Source organism: Kogia breviceps, chromosome 1 (assembly GCF_026419965.1).
Source record: "Kogia breviceps isolate mKogBre1 chromosome 1, mKogBre1 haplotype 1, whole genome shotgun sequence".
Classification (NCBI taxonomy): Eukaryota; Metazoa; Chordata; class Mammalia; order Artiodactyla; family Physeteridae; genus Kogia; species Kogia breviceps.
In genome coordinates, this window is record NC_081310.1 from 118,880,881 (window position 1) to 118,902,676 (window position 21,796).

General features: G+C 40.5%; 2 protein-coding genes across 5 annotated transcripts in view; both read right to left on the minus strand.

Moving 5' to 3' along the window:
• Nucleotides 1–2,202: 2,202 nt before the first annotated feature.
• Nucleotides 2,203–17,631, minus strand: BCAS2 (BCAS2 pre-mRNA processing factor). Of its 2 annotated transcripts, XM_059037169.2 has the most exons (7): nucleotides 17,355–17,631; nucleotides 17,153–17,245; nucleotides 14,353–14,423; nucleotides 12,437–12,598; nucleotides 4,375–4,425; nucleotides 3,603–3,683; nucleotides 2,203–2,509 (listed from the first exon to the last, which is right to left on the minus strand). In XM_059037169.2, exons 1-7 carry the CDS (start codon nucleotides 17,445–17,447, stop codon nucleotides 2,383–2,385), a joined length of 678 nt encoding a protein of 225 aa, XP_058893152.1. In that variant the 5' UTR covers nucleotides 17,448–17,631; the 3' UTR covers nucleotides 2,203–2,382. The 2 variants fall into 2 exon arrangements, with proteins under 2 accessions (XP_058893152.1, XP_066898544.1); XM_067042443.1 differs by lacking the exon at nucleotides 4,375–4,425 and having other exon boundaries at nucleotides 17,355–17,516.
• An 851-nt stretch (nucleotides 17,632–18,482) lies between these two features.
• Nucleotides 18,483–21,796, minus strand: part of DENND2C (DENN domain containing 2C) — a 101,728-nt gene continuing 98,414 nt past the window's right edge. For all 3 annotated transcript variants that reach the window (XM_067042422.1, XM_059037039.2, XM_059037031.2), the window contains exon 19: nucleotides 18,483–20,502. In XM_067042422.1, coding sequence (XP_066898523.1) covers nucleotides 20,471–20,502 — 32 coding nt within the window. In that variant the 3' untranslated portion in view covers nucleotides 18,483–20,470. The remainder of the gene's footprint in view (nucleotides 20,503–21,796) is intronic.

Below are 21,796 nucleotides of genomic sequence, written 5' to 3' on the forward strand. Positions count from 1 at the left end.
TTAAAATTGCATACACGCATATAAAGCGTTACACAGGATGTGAAGCAGTTCACAGAACCCTTGAAGCCATTCATAGATCTTTAGACAGTTAAAAATACTTAGTATATAACCTTTCAGGTATTTGCCCATATGAGAGAAAGTCACTTCCTTTTGTATATAAATTCCTAAATAAATTTAGAAAAGTTAGAAAAATGGGGAGGGTGGGAGAAGGATGTTTCCAGAAAGCTAGAACATAGGAAAATCCTAAATCACACTAGTATTTTTCCCTTTGAGTGTGGCTAACTTTGCAAAGTGTATTATCACCTCATCTTAAAATTTTAAAAAATGTTAAGAGGAAATTTAAATGTAATTCCTTTCCCCCCCATCTCATCATAAAGAAATATGTAGCAAGCATTATCCTCAACAGTGTTAACATGCTACTGAACTTTCCCCAGGGTTTAGGTTTATACCATTGTGATGCACTTTGTTTTGTTTGGCCGTGCTGTGTGCTGCGTGCTGCACAGCTTACTGGATCTTAGTTGCTCGACCAGGGGTCGAACCTGGGCCCCCTGCAGTGGAAGTGCGGAGCCCCTCGCTGTGATGCGTTTTGGATACTGATTCTAAATCTTTATATAGATTTTTAAACTTCACCACTATACCTTTTTTGACGTTTCATAAGTACTTCATACGTTTCTCTAATTTATTGTCCTCCGTAATTAAGCAGTCAACAGCTCAAAACCAATGAGCTTCCGACTGAGGCTAAAGATTTGCCAGTTCCAGCATATCTCATATATCCATTTCCCAGTCATTTTTATTTTAAAAAGAGCAACATATGAAAATATTCAATAAATTATATAAATACTGCTATACAAAAATGAGTAAAACTGAACTGATGGATGGTATGAGCTCTACCTTATAATAATATGAAATATTTGATAGCTCACATATGAAACTCCATACTTACTGTATAGAGAAGTTATGAGTGCAATACACAAAAATTTTAAGATGATTTTTAAAAAACCGTAAATGAGGTTACATTATAAAAATTATTCCTTAACCTGTTTTTCCTATACATGTACCTTCAAAACCGCTGACCCATATTGTCAATTATACCTCAAAAAAAAAAGGCACTGACCATTACCAACATAATAGGTTTAAAAAGTTCTAGGTTTAATTTGTATTCTTAATGTTAAACACCTTTTAATTGTTTTCTGGTGAGAGTTCACCTCTCAGTGGTTTGTAAAATGTCTCTGTACAGTAAGACTATGACCTTATTTGATATATTGCAAGTATTTTTTTCTGAATTGGGGAGGAATCTTTTATACTTTTTAATTCTTTACAAGTAGAAGGGTAAGAGTACAACCATGGTGCTAGACTACTGTGTTCAAAATTTGATGATGCTTTCTAGCTAATAAAACATCGGCAAATTAATCAGCACCTGTTACAGTTTGTGTATGGGAACAACAGTATGTAATTCCACAGGTTTTTGTGAGGATCCAATTATTTTTCTATTCATGTAAGTTTAGTTCATCTACCTAAAGTGCATGGAACAGTGCTCAGCACATACTAAGCTTTATGTGTTACTTATGATGATGATCATCATCATAGATGACATATATGGAGTCACTGTAGTTCTTTAGTCTTGGTTGGTAATTAAGAAGTCCTTAAGAACTACCTCTTTCATTTTATTTCAGCCGCACTGAGCAGCGTGCAAACTTCCCCGACCAGGGATCGAACCTGTGTTCCCTGCACGGAGTCTTTTTTTTTTTTTTTTTTTTTAACATCTTTATTGGAGTATAATTGCTTTACAATGGTGTGTTAGTTTCTGCTTTAAAACAAAGTGAATCAGTTATACATATACATATGTTCCCATATCTCTTCCCTCTTGCATCTCCCTCCCTCCCACCCTCCCTATCCCACCCCTCTAGGCGGTCACAAAGCACCGAGCTAATCTCCCTGTGCCATGCGGCTGGAAAGTACGGAGTCTTAACCACTGGACCACCAAGTAAGTCCAACTACCTCTTTATTTGAAATACTTATAAATCAAAAGTTTCCAACTTCTTGTACATGTTGAAAACTTTCAATAAAGATCTCTTGGGTACAAAATATGGTCCTGGTGACTCAAAATTAATTCTACGAACATTATTATAAAGTCATACTTATTTTGAAAGTCTAAAGTTCTTTTTTTAAATGGCGAAAACACAAAACAAAACAAGCCACCACTATATTGAAATTTTTTATTTTGCTGAAATGTACAAACAGAATGTAACAGTCCACATTCTATGCTTTCTAAACATTTAACCACTGATGATTTCCGTAAGATGCCGTTGTTCTTCACAGTTCAGATGTTTGACCTATGAAAGCCCAACATGCCTTCCTTTCTACCCACCAGATTAGTCTTTTTCAGAAGTCTTGCCGTATGTTTTCTTTGTTTGCCTCTCCATGTTGCTGCTTCATTTGAAAGAGTTCATTTTCTAATTGTACAATAGTCCTTTCAATCTCATAATTCTTACTGACCAGGGATACCCAACTAGAAAAGAAAAAAGGGGGGGAAATTACTTAATGTGAACTTTCCCTTATAAGATTTTTATAGTATATATATTTTCAGCCAGGGTCATAACACTAACCTTCACTTTTAGCTTTACATTTTCAAAAACTGAGGTGTAATTAGGCGGGAAAGTGAGTAAAGGATGTATAGGACCTCTCTGTATTACTTCTTAAAATTGCATGTGAACCTACAATTATCTCAAAATAAAAAGTTTAATTTAAAAAAGAACAAATTAGAAAGAGTTGAAGAGATATGAAAGAGTGATTGAAGTTGGTATTTAATTGGATTAACAAAAAAGGAGAGAAAATAGGACAGAGGCAATAAAGAAAAGTGATGAAGAAATTTCTACAACTGCTAAGATAAAATTCCATAGATTCAAGGAATCCTTCCCCTTCCCCCAGAAAAAAATCTCTAGGACAAATGGAAAGAAACACACATGTACACGTAGAAGATTATATTAGTTTGAAGAACAGTGTGGAAAGATGCATAATAGACTGATAATATGGGGTACTTAGAGGATGAGGGGAAGGTGGAACAAGGACAATGATGTGGGTTATGGAGGGAGGGAGGTTAGGGAAAGAGCAAATCAAAAAAGAAAAGAAATGATTAAAAAAATCATGACTATATTCAGACATTTGTACAAACTTATTTGAATACATGAAGAACAACATTAAAAAAACAAAATATATAAACAAAGGGAAAAAACCCCTGAGACACGTACAAATTATGAAGAAAGTATGGAATCTCCCTCCTGCAAGAGTTAAAAAATAGACTTTTTTCCTTTTAAAAGGAGAATACAGGTAAAATCCTATTCAGAGCAGAAGTACTGGACAGAAAACAGGGTGCTCTAAGATCAGAATAAATTAGCAGTGGTTCAGTGTTTGTTTATAACTCTCATTTCCTTCCGAGCCCATACTTCAGAAAGAGGAAGAGGCGGTGAAGAGTGGGATTCAGAAAACAGCATTTCTTTGACACCTGTGGCATCCCATTTGAATACTGTTTGAATTATATTGTTGAATCTTGATCTTAAAATGTGCTAAGCAATTTAAAAGGTGATGGGATTGTAGATACTCACGTTGACTCCATTTCTCTTAACTTAGATCCAGCTGTGAGTTGCATGTTCTTTCGCTGCCAGTTTAAGTCTTGAATATGTTTCCTGTAAAAAAAATTATTTATACAACCCACCTACATTCTAAAATAAGACTAAAATCAGCAGAAAAATCTATAACTAATATAATACATCTTTAATTCTTTGAAAAGAACATATATATATATATATATATAGTCATAGACTAATTCCAGGAAATAACTTACTTTTTTAAACTTTCTTCTCATTATTTTTCAATTACAAATTTCATAAAACATGCTCATGGTGAAGAATTAAATAAACACACACAAGCATGCACACAAACAGATTAAAAATCCAAAGTCCCTCCTCCCATGTGCTTCTCCTTCTCCCTGATAACTTTTGTTCAGTTTCTGGTGAGTGTCTTTCCAGATTCTTTCCTGTATATGTATGTGCATGTATAGATTAGGGTCTTGTTTGTTTTTGTTTTTAACATCAATCAGATTATACATGTTATTCTACAACTTTTTCCCCTTCTAAAAGTACCTTTTCAATGTCTGCAGACTTGCAAACTGCAAATGACCTGGTACAGATGTTTTCAGACCTCAGGTCTATTTCTCCTCCACTCAGGTAGGGCAAACCCAACACTAGACACTGGACAGAGTGGATCATCAACTATTTACTCTCATACGACTATAGTCCAACGGTTCCTTTTTCTTCTCATTCTATTTATTAAGATTCACCTCAACTTTATTCTAAAATAAGAAGAAAAACAATTTACCTTAACTTCTGGAGCTCTTTCTGTGCATGTTCAATCATATGAACTAGATTTCTAAAAAAGTAAATCAGATTAATGTACATTAAAATCACATAGTACCAACTAAAAGTATACTATCTAGTTGATACAAGGTCAAATTTTTCTGCTAAAAATAGTTAATATTAATTGAGCTCTCTGCGCCAAACACGTTAGACACTCTATAAAACTAATTTAATTCTCATAAGAATTCTTTTTTTTTTTTTTTTTTTTTTTTTCATAAGAATTCTTTGAGGTAGGTATGATTATCCCTATTTCACATGTTAGGACACTATACTCAGAAAGATTAAGTAACTTGGTCAAGGTAACATGGTTAAGTGTCAGAGGTGAATTCTACTTCAGGTCTTTTAAACTCTTCAGCCCAAGCCATTTACTGATATTCTGATTTTGTGTACTTATATCACTTCTTAAACTGTTACTGTCTTTTCATAGACAAGATGGGAAGTATCTGATAAGTGCACTCATTTACACTCCCTTTTATCTCTTTATTTCTTTACCTACATTTATCTTGTCACTCTCCCCTCCTGTCTACTGCTCGCTAGAGAGAAGGAAAAAACTGTTGTGGAAGGCTATAGATTCAGATTCCATTACAAGTCAGCTCTAATGAGCCGAGGGGAGAAGTTGAGCCATACAGAGTTCCATGTGATTATTATCATTAGAGAAGTGATTCAAAGGTAAAGTTCAAAATCTATCTTTTCCTAAATAACAGCTTTACTGAGATATAATTTACATACCATATCAATTTCCTCTTAAGGCAGCAGAGTCCATTTCAACCACATTGGCCCCACTATGCTCTTGCTCTAGATCCAGTATTGTTTCCCGGCTTTTGTGAGTCAAATTTCCTGCTGCCCTTCTGAGTTATTCTATCTCCACTGACTGATTTCCTATAACTAACTCCAATTCTCTAGAGATTTGGTTTTCAAAAAGTGGTGCCTCTCCAGCTTTCCTTCAGCTCATCCCAATTTCCCTGTCTTTGACAGTCATTCCATGCTGAGGACAATAAAGCTTAGTACTCTATTCCTGACATCCGACCATTAATAGGGAGCTTTCTTTTGAATCACCTCTTCCTGAAAGCTCAGTTTGTGGTCTTCTCCCTTCTTCCAGCCTCCCTCTTAAGTACACAGGTCTCTCCTCAAGTACTCTGAATGCTGAAACTGATCACACTGCAGCATGGGAGTCAGAAGACTTGGCTTCTAGTCCCAGCTCTGCCCTAAATAGCTGTTTCCTTTGATGAGTCACCTGACATCACTAGGGCTAAATCTGTTTATTTGTAAAATTAGGGGCTGACCTTGAAGGTTTCCCTTCAGTTTCAAGTACAGAATTCTCTCCTTATTAATGAAATACTATTTTTTTAAAGCAGTTCTGCACCAAGACCTACTTAGAGCTAAAAGCTTTCTGCCTACCATATCTGACACCCTCAAATCCTACCACAAAGAAAGAAAATATAGTACAGCTCCTCTGGAGGAGCATACATTGGGTTTGGAGGAGACAAAATATGTGCAGGAGAATGACCAACACTATAAATAAAGTGTTATGTAATTAAATGTAAAACAAGTGATGTGCATGATAATTTGTATAGTTACTCAGAAGAGAGAGAGAGAGTACCAGAGGCAGAATTTTAATCAGGGAAGAGAAGGAAGCAGATTAAAGTTGGGCCTTAAATAAGTTGAATTTGGGTAGAATAGTTAAAGCTATTCCAGGAGAAGATAAGGCCTGAGTAAAGGTTCAGAGGCAGAGTTTATGATAATCACCAAGGAGAGGACTAGTTTGGCTGGAGTGGAAGTCTGCAACTGAGGTATAGCCTTTTGCTTTGAATATCATGTTAAATAGCCTGGACCTTACCTTGTAGGTAAGGGAAAATTATTAAAGGTTTCTAGGCAAGATGAAAGCAATGCTCTCTTCAATTGAATGCCTCCTCCCCACCACCCATCCCCTCACCTATGTTCTCCTCCATTCCTGGAATGTTCTCGCTCTCCTTTAAACATCCAAATCTCACCCTTTTCTGGAACCCCTGTACACTGTTGGTGGGAATGTAAATTGGTGCAGCTACTATGGAAAATAGTAGGGAGGCTCTTAAAAAAAAAAAAACTAAAAATAGAACTACCACATAATACAGCAATTCCACTCCTGGGTATATATCCGGAAAAAATGAAAACTCTAATTCGAAAAGATACACGCACCCCAATGTTCACAGCAGCACTATTTACAATAGCCAAAACATGGAAGCAACCCAAATGTCCATCAAAAGATGACTGTATTAAGATATGGTGCATATATACACATATACAATGGAATAGTACTCAGTCATAAAAAAGAAATACTGCCATATGCAGCAATGTGGATGGCCCTAGAGAATATTATGCTTATTGACATAAACAAATTGGACAGAGACAAATATTGTACGATGTCACTTATATGCAGAATCTAAAAAATAATACAAATGAAAATTCATGCGAAACAGAAAACAGACTCACAGATATAGAAAACAAACTTGTGGTTAGCAAAGGTAAGAGAGAAGGGGAGGAGGGACAAATTAATCTCACCCTTTTATAATGATCCTAATCTGTAACGTCCCTTTCTTTGGATCTCTGTAGTTTATGGACCACAACACACAATGCAGCACTTGCCCCCGTGCTGCCAAAAATGAACTACTAGTTATCTGGCCTAGAATATCTTGCCTCCTCAACTAGATAAAGCTTCCTGGGGACAAAGATCACATTTTTCCACTTTGTGAAATACACATTTTGGGGATTGATTTGCTCTCAAATTTCTTAATCATCCCAACCCCATTTTCCCTTTATTCTCCTTGCAACATATTCACAATAGAAACTGAATTGTTTGTTCTGCAGTTTCTTAAATTTTGGATTTTGCCCAAAGATCCTTATGTGGCCAATAGAAATTTAAACATTATTCTGAAAACTTGAGTAAAGGTATTTATTATTTCATGATTTTTGTTTTCCTGTTTCAGGAATCATACTCTAACAAATAGTTTTATGCACAGTTGTGAAGTTCAATGGCCTTTTCTCCTTAAACTGTTAATAGAAACTCAGGATTTTAGGGCTCAAAGGAGCCATGGAGATCATCTAACCACTGAGTTTTACAAGCTGGAAACTGAACCCTAAATAGATAACAAAACCTAAAGCTAAAGCTAGTTATATGGAACAGGAACAGGAGCTAGTGGCACTTTTGTTTCTGGTGTTAATTCTCTACTTACAGTCAATTCTCATCATTTGCAGATTCTGTATATGTGAATTTGCCTACTCACTCAAATTTATGTGTAACCCCAAAATCAATACCTGCAGTGTTTTGTGATCATTCATGGACATGCTCAGAGCAGCAAAAAATTTTAGTTGCTGGACACACACATTTCCAACTGAAATGGAACAAGGAGTTACTCCACCTTCTTGTTTCAGGTCTCATGCAGGGATGACCGAAGGATAGAGTTTGATTTCCAACTCTGGCAAGTTACTTAACACTTCTGAACTTTATCTTCTCTTTTATAAAATAAAGAAAATACAGAATCTGCCAGGATGAGCTGTTTTAAAGGATTTAAGATTATAATCTATCTGAAATGTGTATATATACATATGTACATATTTCTCCCAGGAGAATGGTTCAGTATTTAAGGCCACTTTATAAAGCAAAACATGCAATAATGAGAGCTAACTGTATAAGCAACCCCCCACATTAAGAATTACATTCTATCAAGCTGTGATTTGTAAATCAGACCTCAGAACTCATTATTGCAATATTACACAACAAATGTGTTACGTTTACATCCCCTTAAACTTTGAGATGGGTCTCAAAGCCTTTCATATGGGTTGTAGTTCTAGGACATGACCCCAAGTGAAAGTCCAGCTATACTATTTTTATCCTGTGCCCTGGTCCCCTGCCTTTATTCGCTCTGGGGTCACCACTGGCAGTGCCATAAAGGAGCCAGGTGCCATCCAGAGAGTCAAATCTCCACCCAGCATGGGGCACGTTTCTCCTCCAGAAATACCGTAAACACGGTATTTCTTAAGTAAACATTTAATACACTCCCTCAGAAAGGAGTGTGGCCCCGTGGCTACGGGGGCACGAACCACATGTGGGTGAGAGGAAAGCATTCCATTCTCTTGCCCCCGTGCCTCTGGGATGAGAGGGTGCTAAGGCCTGCGACCTTAGTCCTGGTGCCCAGGAGGGGGTCAGATGGAGCTGGCCTCCAAGGAAGAGACTGCACCCTCCCGGCTGGAGGTAAGAGGCGGGACCTGCTGGGGAGGAGGTGGCAGAGAATGCACCTGTCTGCAGCACAGCCCTGTCCTCAGCAGAAGCTGCTAGTGAGTGCCCTGTCGTGGCTGGGAGTCACGTGCCTGGCTGCAGCTCTCAGGAAGGGATGGAGCAAAGACCGGGGCGTTCATCCTCCCACGAGGCAATCTGTGGGCGGGGGGTGAGAGTTTAAGCGGCAGATGAACACCGAGGGAGAAAGAAGCCTTGTACTGCCAACTGAGCCAGGAAGTTGGGCGGGGAGGGCAATGGAATAAGGCACTATGATCTGTCTTGCTGATCCCTCTCACTGAGGGGGAATGGAACTCAGATCTATAGGGCTGAGGCCCAGATCCTCCCTCCAAAGGCTATCCTTTTCACAGATCCCAGGAGACAAGAATAACTGACTGCTATTTTAAGGGTTGGAAACTCCTAGAACTTGGACAGGACTAACAAATTGGTGGCGCTGAGATGATGCTCCCCAGAGCGGCTGCCAGGCCCGAGACTCAGGTAAAGGCAGGAAGAGACGACAGGCTCACTCCAGTGGGGGAGATGAAGAGTGGCTAAGGGAGAGGATGGCTACCTGGGCCTGACCGAGGCTAGTCTGCCGACTGGGCAGAGCCAGCCTTGACTTTGGGCTGACTTCCACCAGCTGCTGGGTGTCCGAGGTGGATGAAGTGGAGAACAGGGGAGGGAGAAGAGAGACAGGCACTTGGGGCCAACAAGCTGGGCCTCAGGAGCTAGGAAGGAGGTCCTGCCACCAAGCAAGGACAGGCTGGGAGTCCTGCAAGACAAGGGTACATGGAGGCTGGCTACCCCAACCGAGGCTGCCCACCTCACCTGAAAGGTATGGCCACCTGTGACCTACAGCTCCAAGACCTTAGTCAGAGCTAAGAGACCTGGGGAGGGCGGAAGGGAAGGATAAGCAAAAGGTAAATAACCTGTTAGGCATGAACCCTCACTAGGACTTCAGAGTGTGGGCTGCAGTCAGGGACAGGTGAGGGTGCCAAGTCCGCGGACTGTTTTTCCCACGTGCTCATGGACAGACAGACAGCTGCCCCTGAGGGAAGGCGGGGAGGTGGGGCAGAGAAGGGGTGCACACTGCAGTTAGGGGATGTGCTCTGCCAGCTGCAGCTCAGAGTAGACTCTAGGCTGTCTGAGAAGTCAGAGGGAAGAGACAAGAGACAGGTGATGACAAAGAATTTCAGCTGAGGGAGGGGAACGAGGGGCCTGGTCACCTCCTGCTACCCTGCTGGATCCTGCTAACCACAGCTAGCCATCTGCCCAGAAGGAGGAAGAGGACTTAAGAATAGGCGGAAAAAATGTGAGCAAACATACTACTGAGTTTGCAAGTCTGGGCTGATGCTGTGCTGGTCTCTCCTAAACTCCCAGGGCCGAAGGGCTGCGGCTCCAGGGGAAGCCCTCCTTGGTCACATACCAACTTAAATGCCTTCCAACATCTCCCCTATCCATCCTATGCTGGTTTAGAGAGAGCAAACAAAAACAACTAAACACAAAAGAATTCCTTTTCCCTTCCTTGCTTTGCTGTAATGGGGTGAGAAGCCAGGTGAGGGGCAACAGGGACAGCTCTCCTTCTCCTGGCAAGGGGAGAGGACAGCCCACTTCAGAAGCCCAGGAGTAGGGAGGTTGCAAGAGTCGTTGGAGAGCAGAAGAAAGGCTACAGACAGACACTGGAGGTGGGGTCACAGGGTCACAGCCAACAAGCCCACAGGCACCTAATGGCCATAGTCTATTCCGTCAGCCAGGTCCATCCTTTCCCATCAGACACATTTACACTGAGGGTAGCCCCTAACAGTAAGTCCCTGCAGTGAGGGAGATGATGCTCGGCACTGTCACCATATGTGACACCATGGGGCTGGCACACAGGGCACACCCCTCACTGTGAGGAGATGACAGTGGCAGCTGGTTCAGGACACCCTGTTCCTATGGCAATGGTCACAGCTGGGTCTTGGGGACTCAGACGGTATCTGATGACCTGGACATCTGGCGAGTACATCTGGGAAGACGACAATCCAGGAGGCAGGAGGTGATGGGTGCTGAGCTCACAGGAGTGACAGATGCCTGCCGAAGACCCAGCTGTGTCCCAGGCAGAGGTTTGGCACACAGTTTTTTCTGGGAATCATCCTCTGGGAGGAAGATCACTAACAGAAAGGTAGGCTTGTAGAGCTGGGGTGGGCTGGCCGTTCAAACGCCAGGCAGTACGAGATGATCACCCTCTGTCCCTTCCCCCCTCAGAACTCCTGGTTTTAAGGCAGTAGAAGGAATGGATTCCCTCTGTAAGTCCTGGTGTGGCCCTCAGCTTCCAACTGCTTAAAGAGGACAAACCCCAAATACAGATCTTCTTTCTCAAGTTCTCCTGGCCAAGCCCTGGTCCTCCCCTTCCCAGTGGTTCTTGGCCTCTGATCATCTCCAAGGCCCAAGGGCCAGCCAGGAGCAGGCCACCAGGGAGTCCAGCAGTTCCTGCACCTGGTGTTGAGGCAGCACAGAGGCCTCCTTCTGGCTTCATGCCTCCCCATTCTAGGAGAAATCCCCAAATTCTCCATGGAGGGGCAGGCCTTCTCTGGGGAAGTGAGGTGTTATAAGCAGAACTAAGAGATGCGTAAAAGAAAGAAGACAGGAAAAATAAAGAACAAAAACAAAATAGCTCCCTAACCCCTTATAAAAATTAAAAATGAAATTTATACATATGCTTTGTCCATACTGAGTTTCTTTAAAGAAATTGGTGCCTGTCCACAGCATAGCTTCCTGTTCTTCTGAAGTCTTAATCGTTTAAATTTTTTAGAAAAAAGGGGGGGGGGGAAGGAAGACAAAAAAATGAAAAAATAAAAAAATTAAGCAAAACTAAAAAGAGGGGGAAAACCTAAACAAAAGCTTCACATTGCTGGAGATCCAGCTGTTGGGAGATCACCAACCGGCCAAGCCACTGCCTGTACCCTCTGCCGTCCTGTGAGACATGAGACTGTGGGTCCTGAGGATCAACCTAGTTTAAAAACACCCAAGATGCTTTGCCCTGAATTTTAAGCAGCACATGTGACCCAGTACTGGGCATATACCCTGAGAAAACCATAATTCAAAAAGAGTCATGTACCACAATGTTCACTGCAGCTCTATTTACAATACCCAGGACATGGAAGCAACCTAAGTGTCCATCGACAGATGAATGGATAAAGAAGATGTGGCACATATATACAATGGAATATTACTCAGTCATAAAAAGAAACAAAATTGAGTTATTTGTAGTGAGGTGGATGGACCTAGAGTCTGTCATACAGAGTGAAGTAAGTCAGAAAGAGAAAAAACAAATACTGTATGCTAACACGTATATATGGAATCTAAGAAAAAAAAAAAGGTCATGAAGAACCTAGGGGTAAGACAGGGAATAAAGACACAGACCCACTAGAGAATGGACTTGAGGATATGGGGAAGGGGAAGGGTAAGCTGTGACAAAGTGAGAGAGTGGCATGGACATATATACATAACCAAATGTAAAATAGATAGCTAGTGGGAAGCAGCCGCATAGCACAGGGAGATCAGCTCTGTGCTTTGTGACCACCTAGAGGGGTGGGATAGGGAGGGTGGGAGGGAGGGAGACGCAAGAGGGAAGAGATATGGGAACATATGTATATGTATAACTGATTCACTTTGTTATAAAGCGGAAACTAACACACCATTGTAAAGCAATTATACTCCAATAAAGATGTTAAAAAAAAAAGACTAAAGGTGGCATGGGTTTAGAAAAAAAAAAGAAACAAAAAAGCCTTCTTACTCATTATACACTTTCCAGGCATTGCATCCATGCTGTGACATTAGTTCCAGATTCTCAATTCGAACTGCTTGATGCTCTAACTGGGCCATAGAATTGTTTACGCATTCTTGCCACGCAGTAATGTCATTTTTCTGACCCGAGGAAGGGGCTGGAAGTTCATATCTGAAACAACAATGAAATAAAACCACATATTCCTCCAAACCTTTCTTTCTACTCCCAACAGAATGCCTCATGGGTCTATGCACACTGTAAAAACTACAGAAGACTGAAGATAAGATGCAGACCTTGCAATAATAAGAAATCTATTTATCCTAAGAAACAATCAATTTACAGGTAAGATTTAGCATCATTATACACAGTAACAAAAAATTGTTCACTTCAATGAACAATTTAATAAGCTACACTCTGCATTCATATAATGTACTGTTATATTAGCTATTAAATGTTATTAAAGAATAGTTAAAACATTAAGATGTTTGTAATACATTAAGGGAAAAAAGGATAGAAAAAAAATATGTACCTACATCAATCCACCCTCCCACCCACATACCTACACCCCTCTAGAGAAAAAAATGGCAAGGGGATATAATAATTTCTACATTTTGAACTCAGTCTTTTCTGTCTTCCTAATACCCAGTGCTTCAACACTGCCAACGTAGCCAGCAACATACGCTCTTCATAAATCTCAGCTCATTACTGAGTTACTACAAACTAACTTCTAATTTCCATTTTGTTATTTTTACTAGGTATTATAAAACCTGCAAATCATTCCTATGAAAAATTGAGGGATATGCAACTGGGATTAAGAAGTGATAAACCATTTTGTTTAAAAAAACAAAAACAAACACAAAAATAAGCTTTACACATGCATCATGAATGCAGCATTTCAGGAACTTCTAATCATAACCCACAGTAAGAAATATTTTACAGTGTGATCCAGTACACAAATACACACAGCTGAACAGAAGTTTCACAAAACAAAACTTACCTTTACATGCAATGCATTCTGATATTTTCTATCCTACTTCCTTAAAAAAGTGCTGTGGTGTCTTACTAAACTTACTTCACAATCTACTGCTTAAAGGATCATGACCTACTTATGGGTTCAAGATGTACTGTTATGAAGGAGTTACTATCATGAAAATCTTTAGAGCAGAAGCACCTGGAAACAGGAGAACTGAGGAGTCCTAGGAGTTTCCCTCCCTTTATCATTCAAGCTAGATAGGAAATGGAGCACAAGAAAAGAAAAAATCTGGTCCTTTGGTTCTACAGACTCCAATCCCTCTTTTAATCTGCACATATGCTGAGAGGATAACCCTATTGTTCATGTGGCCCTCTCTGCTCTGCCAGATTAGTTACTGGTTCTCATAATTTCATAGTTTTCTGAGCTGAAGGGGACCTCAGATGTTAAGCAACCCAATTCTCCAATTTAGTGAAAGTAACAAAAGGGTGTTTTGGTTTTTTTCCTGAAACAGTTTTGTAGTAAAGTGGTACGGGAAGGGAGACAGTAGAACCAAAGTCAATGGTACGGGGAGACGGTAGAACCAAAGTCAAACAATGCAGGTACTCTGAGTTTACTAATGTTGCCTGTGTAAGAGTGAAGCACTACATGTCTAATCAGGAACCTTTCCTCTGGAATTCTTAAACATGAACTTAGTTACAATTTACCATTCCCCTGTTATTGGATTTTAAAATAGTTTGCATTTTTAAATAATGGTGCAAAGAATATTTTTGAACATTAACACAAGATTATATGAACCACTATTATAACTATTACATGAAAAAACATAAATGCATAAAAACAGACAAGAATTTTTTCTTTTCCACATTCACTGTAACATGGCTACAGCAATTTTACTAATAAATTAAAATTAAACAATGATTTGAGGCCAGTTGAACCCAGAAATAGGACTTACCGTTTCATACTGAGCAATTCAATGGGTTGTCGAGCAGCCAATCTTTCAAATTCATTTCTCATTATGTCGGTCTGATGTGTAAATTGAAGAAAGAATTATTTCCAAAATCATATCAACAAACTGTATTACTATCCATTATTAACGGATCATTTCCCTTTCCCCCAGGTCTTCTCTGCAGTCAGTGCTTTCTAGAATCTGGAGAAGTGCACAGGCACACACACACTTCATATGTAAAAGGGCCCTCAGAGAAAAGGATCAATCCTAAATCAGTGGTTGTCAGTCCAGCACACATTTAGAATCAAATGGGAGTTTTGAAAACAATTCCAATACAATTCACATTATCACTCCTCTCCCCCACTACAGGACGTGATTATAACTTTGGTTTTTAACTCACCAGTTGATTGTAAAGTCAAGCCAGTGTTGAGAACTATGGATCTAAGTATTCACTGGGGGCATGGGAAGAGCGAAGAGGACTTGGGACATAAAATAATTTGCTTTAGCGCTGAGCCTAAACCTATACTTTCTTTTTGATCCTGGCTGCTCTTTTCACTTTACTCTTTGCAAAGGAGTAACAGGGGAAGGGGTAAAAGCACCTGGTTCTGCTGTTTGCTCTAACAATTTTACTATTTTTTTAAAAAAATGTGGTATAGCTCTACCTCTTTAAGTCCAGTGTTTTGGTCAACATCCTATTCCATTTAAACTAAAGAGTAGGCAAAAAAGACGTTCCAGAGGTCACATTCCTTGCTTAAAAATTGTGTATTAAGCATGTCTTCATTGGAGAAAGCCTTTTTTTGGACTATTGCTGAGTTTCACACAACTCTAAGAAAATGTGGTTACTTAGTTTCCTGTAGAAACTAAGGCATTCTAGCTAGAAGGCTATGCACAGTGCCAGAGTAAAAACTAACAATTAGGTAAGACAGAAACTACAAAAATATAGTACAAGCAATCTTCAGCCACGTAACATCACATGGCTAGTAAGTGACAGATCTGGAATTTTAACTCAACTCTCTTCAAAGAATGAGCCAATGCTCACAGGGCTAAGTCATAAAAAGAACTCCAGGCATGAACTGCACACATTAAGCATTCATTAAACTGCCTTAGGTGCTCTTCATACATTCAGTGATAAATATCTGGGTTCCTATTGTGTGCCAAACACTGTTTTAAGTGATGAAAATACAGTGCTGAAGAAGACAAAAAAGATCCCTGCTCATAGAGCATTCTCATTCTCAGCTTAGACAGGCCTTCCTCAGCCATCCTATCTAAAGCAGTCACCCAGTCACTCTGTATCACATCATTACTTTAATTCTCTGTATAGCTGTATCAATAATCGGGTATCTTCTGATTTATCTGTCTCCACACTCTAGAATTTAAACTCCTGTTCCCCAATAACTCGAACAGAATCGATTTTCAGAAATAGTTATTAAATGAATTAATGAAAGAGCAGTTCAAAGGTAGTTTGAGGAGTGCTTAAGGTCTTGGGCAAATTAGTAAGCCTAAGCTGCAGTTTTCCCATCTAAAAAATTGGGATAATAAACATACAGTTATATAGTTCACAGAGCTGTTTTTAGGATTGAGACAGTGAACCCAGTACACTATTAGCTTCTACTATTAAAAAGCGTTAACAGTATACTAAATATAAAGACAGGAAACACAGGTTGTATCTAAAAGAGGTAAAAAGAAAACTGGCTCAAGTATTTAAAAGTTTGTGACTGAATGCAGTTATCTAAAACTTTCAGAAATCAAGCTAATAAGAACTCATTACTGTCCTTAGTTCTTAATGTGATAACATCTATATTTGGGCAACATCATTTACAAAAAGCATGGGAAAACAGCATGCCATAGGAACATATCTCTCCTACTTAAAACTTAACCAATATATATATATTTTTTTTGCTGTACGCGGGCCTCTCATTGTTGTGGCCTCTCCCGTTGCGGAGCACAGGCTCCGGACGCGCAGGCTCAGCGGCCATGGCTCACGGGCCCAGCCGCTCCGCGGCATGTGGGATCTTCCCGGACCGGGGCACGAACCCGTATCCCCTGCATCAGCAAGCGGACTCTCAACCACTGCGACACCAGGGAAGCCCCAATCAATATTTTTTTTCATGTTACTTCAATAGGAAATCCTGCGTTTTAATAACAGAATTTTCATAAATAAATGGTTAACTGTAATGGGGGAAAAAACGGAACATGTATGTACTAAAATGCCTAACAGAATCCATTAACTTAGAAATGATATTTTACATTTCATTCAGCTAATTAGACCCTAAATAGTATTTTGGGTGCACTTCTAGGCTAAATATCTAAATGGTTTGATATGGTTCACTTAGATATCATTTATCTCTACAGTCATTCACGTCCACCCAGTAAATATTTAAGACTTGATACAAAGGCCGCCCTCCAGTGGTTCTCAGAGGCTTAGGTAATGAGGCTTCTATAAATATATAAAACCCTAGATCACTTGTTTTACAGTAGTCCTTAATTAGAAGAGGATCCCTTTGAGAACTTACGCAATAAACCTATCTCGGAAAAACGTAACACTAATTTTTGCACTGTTAGGTCAGTTCGCGGAGTCCCAGAAAGTCCTTCCGTGGATCTCAGAATAAGAACCCCGGGGAAGGTTTATCTGTGTAGCTATTTTCAACTGACTGACAATACCTATACAACACGGTAAGTAGTAGCTAAGCAAGTAACAGTTAAAGCTGGAATTTAAAATTCACTTCTACGTGGAGTAGGCTCTCGATCCAAAATAAGGATTCACAGGATCCTGGTTCATACGCAAGGCTCAAAACATCACACTTACTTCAAAAGCGGAATAATCCGGGGCTGTCAGGTAGCTCAAGTAGTTCTTGGTAGGTCGGTATCTGCGTGTTTCCTCCTCCACCAATGCCGCAGCCTAAGAACGAGAACACGGGCCAGGGTAGAGGCAGCATATTGTTAAGCGATTCTTCCAGCACTAAGGGCTAGCGAGTGCTGAGTCAGTTACACAGACACTCCGAACTTACCGCTTCCCGCACACCAGGCGCTTCATAACCTTGGTCAAAATACGGCAGCGCATCCACCACAACCTCTCCTGCCACCAAACCCGTCCCCGCCATTACTAGGTCCGCCGGAGTTTTCCGAGTCTGCGCGGGCTCAGGTTCACTTAAATACTCCTGCGCCCGACGCTAACGTAATGACGTCGCCTGCGCATCAGCTTTGGCGCCTGCTAAGTTAATTCTCAGGGCGCGCTCAATAGAAATTGACCGGCCATTTTGTTTTGGTCGGACTTGACGTCACGTCGTGGTTTCCCCGAGTCAGCGGTACATCTCAACTTCCTGTCCCCGCGTGCTCTACCGTTTTGCCTCCGACTGCCAGCAAAGTAGAGAGGAGTTGGGACTTTTGGTTTGCTCCAGGACGCTGATTTCTGGGTGGGGAATCCTTTAAAACTTTTGGAGGGAACTGGCTGAAGGATTTGGCGGGGAGAAAGATACTGGTTTCCCACCTCGGCTTTACTCTCCTAACCTTCCACCTTCTTCCGTTAAACTTCTCTCCCTTTGCACTTCCTTGCTGTACCCCCCCCCGCCCCCCATTCTTCGTCCTCGACGCCCCGAGGGTCTTTGCACTAAGTGCAGTTCTTTCACAGATTCTGGAAGTGGGCGCTAGTCTCCAGTTAAAATTGCGATGCTTTAGACTCTGCGTAACAAAACGAACCTGATCTCGCCCCCCGGGGCGAGATAACTGCCTGCTAATCCCATTTTTTAAAAAGACTGTGATTTCGCCTTCAGGGCGTGTATAAAATCCAATCATTTTGCCTTTAGAACTTCCGGTAATAGAATAGTTTCTCATTGCCTCCGACCACTCCTGCTACTGCTGGTGCCCAGTCTCTGGTCCCTGGCTTCCAGTTCCTTTTGACTAAGCAGGGAAAGACCAAATCAGGTAGTCGGACAATATACCGTGCCCCGTGCAAATCTAGACCCCGACTTTGCCAAAAGCCTGGAAATGTTGGCCATGGTAATTAAGCTTGGTTAGTCTTGGATCGATTATCTTTTACCTACCTACCATTAGATAAATGTGTTAGCTACAGATTTAAGTGAAGTAAAATATCTCTACAGCTTAAGCAATTTTATTTCAAATTCTCCAGGAGATCCATGGAATTTTTTGTGTTTGTTTATTCATTAAAAGATCTGTAAACATTTTATACAAATTTTCAGCGATTATTTTACAAATGTGTCCAGAATTTGTAATACTTTACAAATAAAAAATAAAACAGACTGAAGAAAAGGAAGCAGCTTCAGATCGCAGGGATAAGACTCCCATCCCTGAAGAAAAGGTCTCCTCACAGAGGGATGTCTGGGATCCACCACAGTAACACCTTATACCCCCATTTTATAAACACTCAATTCCCAGTTACTAATTGTTCCCTCAGGGTGGGAGTGTCAGAGGAGACCAAATGGGGAAATGTCTGGTAAAAGCCCCACTGAGGTAAGCTGCTTAATAAACTTTTTTTTTAAACATAGGCTTAGTTCTATTTTCTGGACCCACATCTATAGGAATTGTATTATACAGCACCCGTCTTAAATGGTGTCTGCTTCAGATCCATTCATGCACACCTGAATGGGTTGTAATGACAATACTGCACAAGTTAATAAGTTGTATCATAACACAACTTATAATGCTTTAAGTTTGAATAAATATTTTTTATGCCAGTTAAAGCCATCAGCAGGAGTTGAAGAAAACAAACTGACACTTGCTGTAACATTTATCAATTAGAGTTACACCAATGCTGACAAATTCCTCTTTCATACCACTACTACTACTTTAGATATTAAGGGTTGGAGTGATTATGTGGTGTGTGCCCAGGAAATGTCCATATTCTCAGTCCAATTTAACTAGAGCAAAAAGTCCAACATTTCTAGAGGAACCAAAAAAAGTCTCATCTAGACACCTATAGTTTGAAGTCCCTTATTCTCAGAGCTGCAAGTTGACTCTGGTACACTTCAACTTAAAAAACAAAAACAAAAAAAAAAGCTTTTTCAATAGCTATAGTCCCAGAGTTCAAATTTCCATCTGTAGGAATAACCAACTTTCTATGTGTTCATAAACTAATAGTCCTGGCTTCAGTTTAAAGTTATTTAAACTCTCTGAATTCCATTTTCCTCATTAGTAAAATACAGAGGCAAATATCTCATAAAGTTGATTTAAAGACTAAACAAGATGACATACATACATGTACCATTCATGGCACATGGTGGACACTAAAAAAGAAGGTAGTTCTCATGCCCTTAAAGGACATTTTCCTGTTAGGTATATATTTTTTTCTTTTCTTGTTTTTGGCCATGCCACGCGGCATGTGGAATCTGCATGGGGGAATCTTAGTTCTCGGAGCAGGGATCAAACCCGTGCCCCCTGCAGTGGAAGCGTGGAGTCTTAACCACTGGACTGCCAGGGAAGTCCCCCATTAGCTATAATTCCCCAAAGTTTAATGTTGACGTGCGTGGGACAAGCTACCCGAGTGCCACATGATGTGGAGGAGGAGCTATAAAATGTCTATTTTTATAAGATACTCAATAACAGTGATAATACATAGGGCTTCCACGTAAGTGAGATTCCCCTAGACAGAGCATTAGACCAAAAAAAAAAAAAAATGAGTATAGTCCTTAGCTCAAACAGCTCATAGGTTTAAAGCTACCATGGTATTTCAGTGATGAGAATTATGTGTGAAGGGCTAGTCCTCTACTTCTATCATGCCTCCGTAGTACCTTAAATGCAGCACTTTTCTCATTGTGCTTATATTTGAGCTGTTTTTAAAATGCAACACCACCTCTTTCTTGTAAAAGACAAGTGCCTTCATAGACTAAGTTCAAAACACAAAGAATGAGCTCAGGAATCAAAAAGAAAGGCCACTTTAAAAAAATTTGGAGGCAGAGTAAAGGGAGCATTGGTTCCAGACTACTCCCAACAATTCTCCAGTGATTACTACAGCAGCAACAGGAGAATCCTCCTTCGAGAACCTGGCCCGCTCTGTAACCTTTCAACTTTCAAGATTTTGTAGAATACTTCAGGGCATCTTGACTCTTGGAAAAATAGTTTTTTTGTCACTTTCTGTTCTATTTAGGATGGAGGCTGTCAATCAAAGATTTCATTTCTTCTGCAGAAATTTCATTTTACTTCCTAAAGGAAAAAAAGTAGAGTGAACTCTCATTAGTTCATTTTTATTTATTATACATTATTTGAGGCAAGGGATTAAACCTAGTCATTCAGAACAGCCCAGAAGTAAGCTGTCATCTCAAGCTATCAGTTGATGTGTTTAACCACCAAAAAAACCCCAAACCAAACCAAACACACACACACAAAATCCCCACATTTCTAATTGTAGAGGTAGAAGAGAACTGAGACATCATCTAATCTCATGGTTTTCAAAACTGACTGTAGGTTAAAATCAGCTGTCCTGCTCCCCAGAGATTTCGTGGAGCCTGGTGTGGGGTGTGGGGCGGATTTTCTTTTTGTTTTTTCTTTTTCTTGCTGCACCACACAGCTTGCAGGACCTTAGTTCCCTGACCAGGGATTGAACCCGTGCCCCTGCATTGGAAGCGTGAAGTCCTAACCACTGGACAGCCAGGAAATTCCCTGGATTTTCATTTAAGTTCCCCAGAGATTATAATATTGTAATCAGAGCTGAGAACCACTGATCTAATCTAACACCATGGTATAAAGATGAAATAACAGCCCTCGGCATAATTTGTCCATGGTCTCTCAGCTAGTTAGGGGCTAATTTTAATTGGGGGGGGCATATATTTCAAAGATCAATATAAATACCATAGAATACAGGTTCTTCATTGTTTGGGGCTACCACACCACTGTTCTCCTACATCATACTGGATAATTAAAAGTTAACTATAATTGAAAAATCATAAACAACTGTGTTTCCTTATGAAGAGTAAAATTAGAGACTTGCGGGATCCTCTTTTGCCTCAGATGCCCTCTGAACCAGGTTTTTTTTTTTGTTTTTTTTTTTTGCGGTACGCGGGCCTCTCACTGCTGCGGCCTCTCCCTTTGCGAAGCACAGGCTCCGGAAGCGCAGGCCCAGTGGCCGTGGCTCACGGGCCCAGCCGCTCTGCGGCATGTGGGATCCTTCCAGACCGGGGCACAAACTCGTGTCTCCTGCATCGGCAGGCGGACCCTCAACCACTGCGCCACCAGGGAAGCCCTGAACCAGGTATTTTTAACCTGGAGTGTATGGATGGGCTTCAAGGGGGTCCATTAACACCCTAAAATTATATGCATAATTTGTTTGCATGCTCCAAGTTTATTTTTCTGGGAAATGGTGCAGATTTTAATAATATTCTTCCAGGGATGTGGCCTAGAAAAGATGAATAATCATGATATGCAAAATTCTTATATCATGAGGGAGCTTCATCTGAGAAAAACAGCCCCATGGACAACTCTGATGGAGAATCCTAACCTC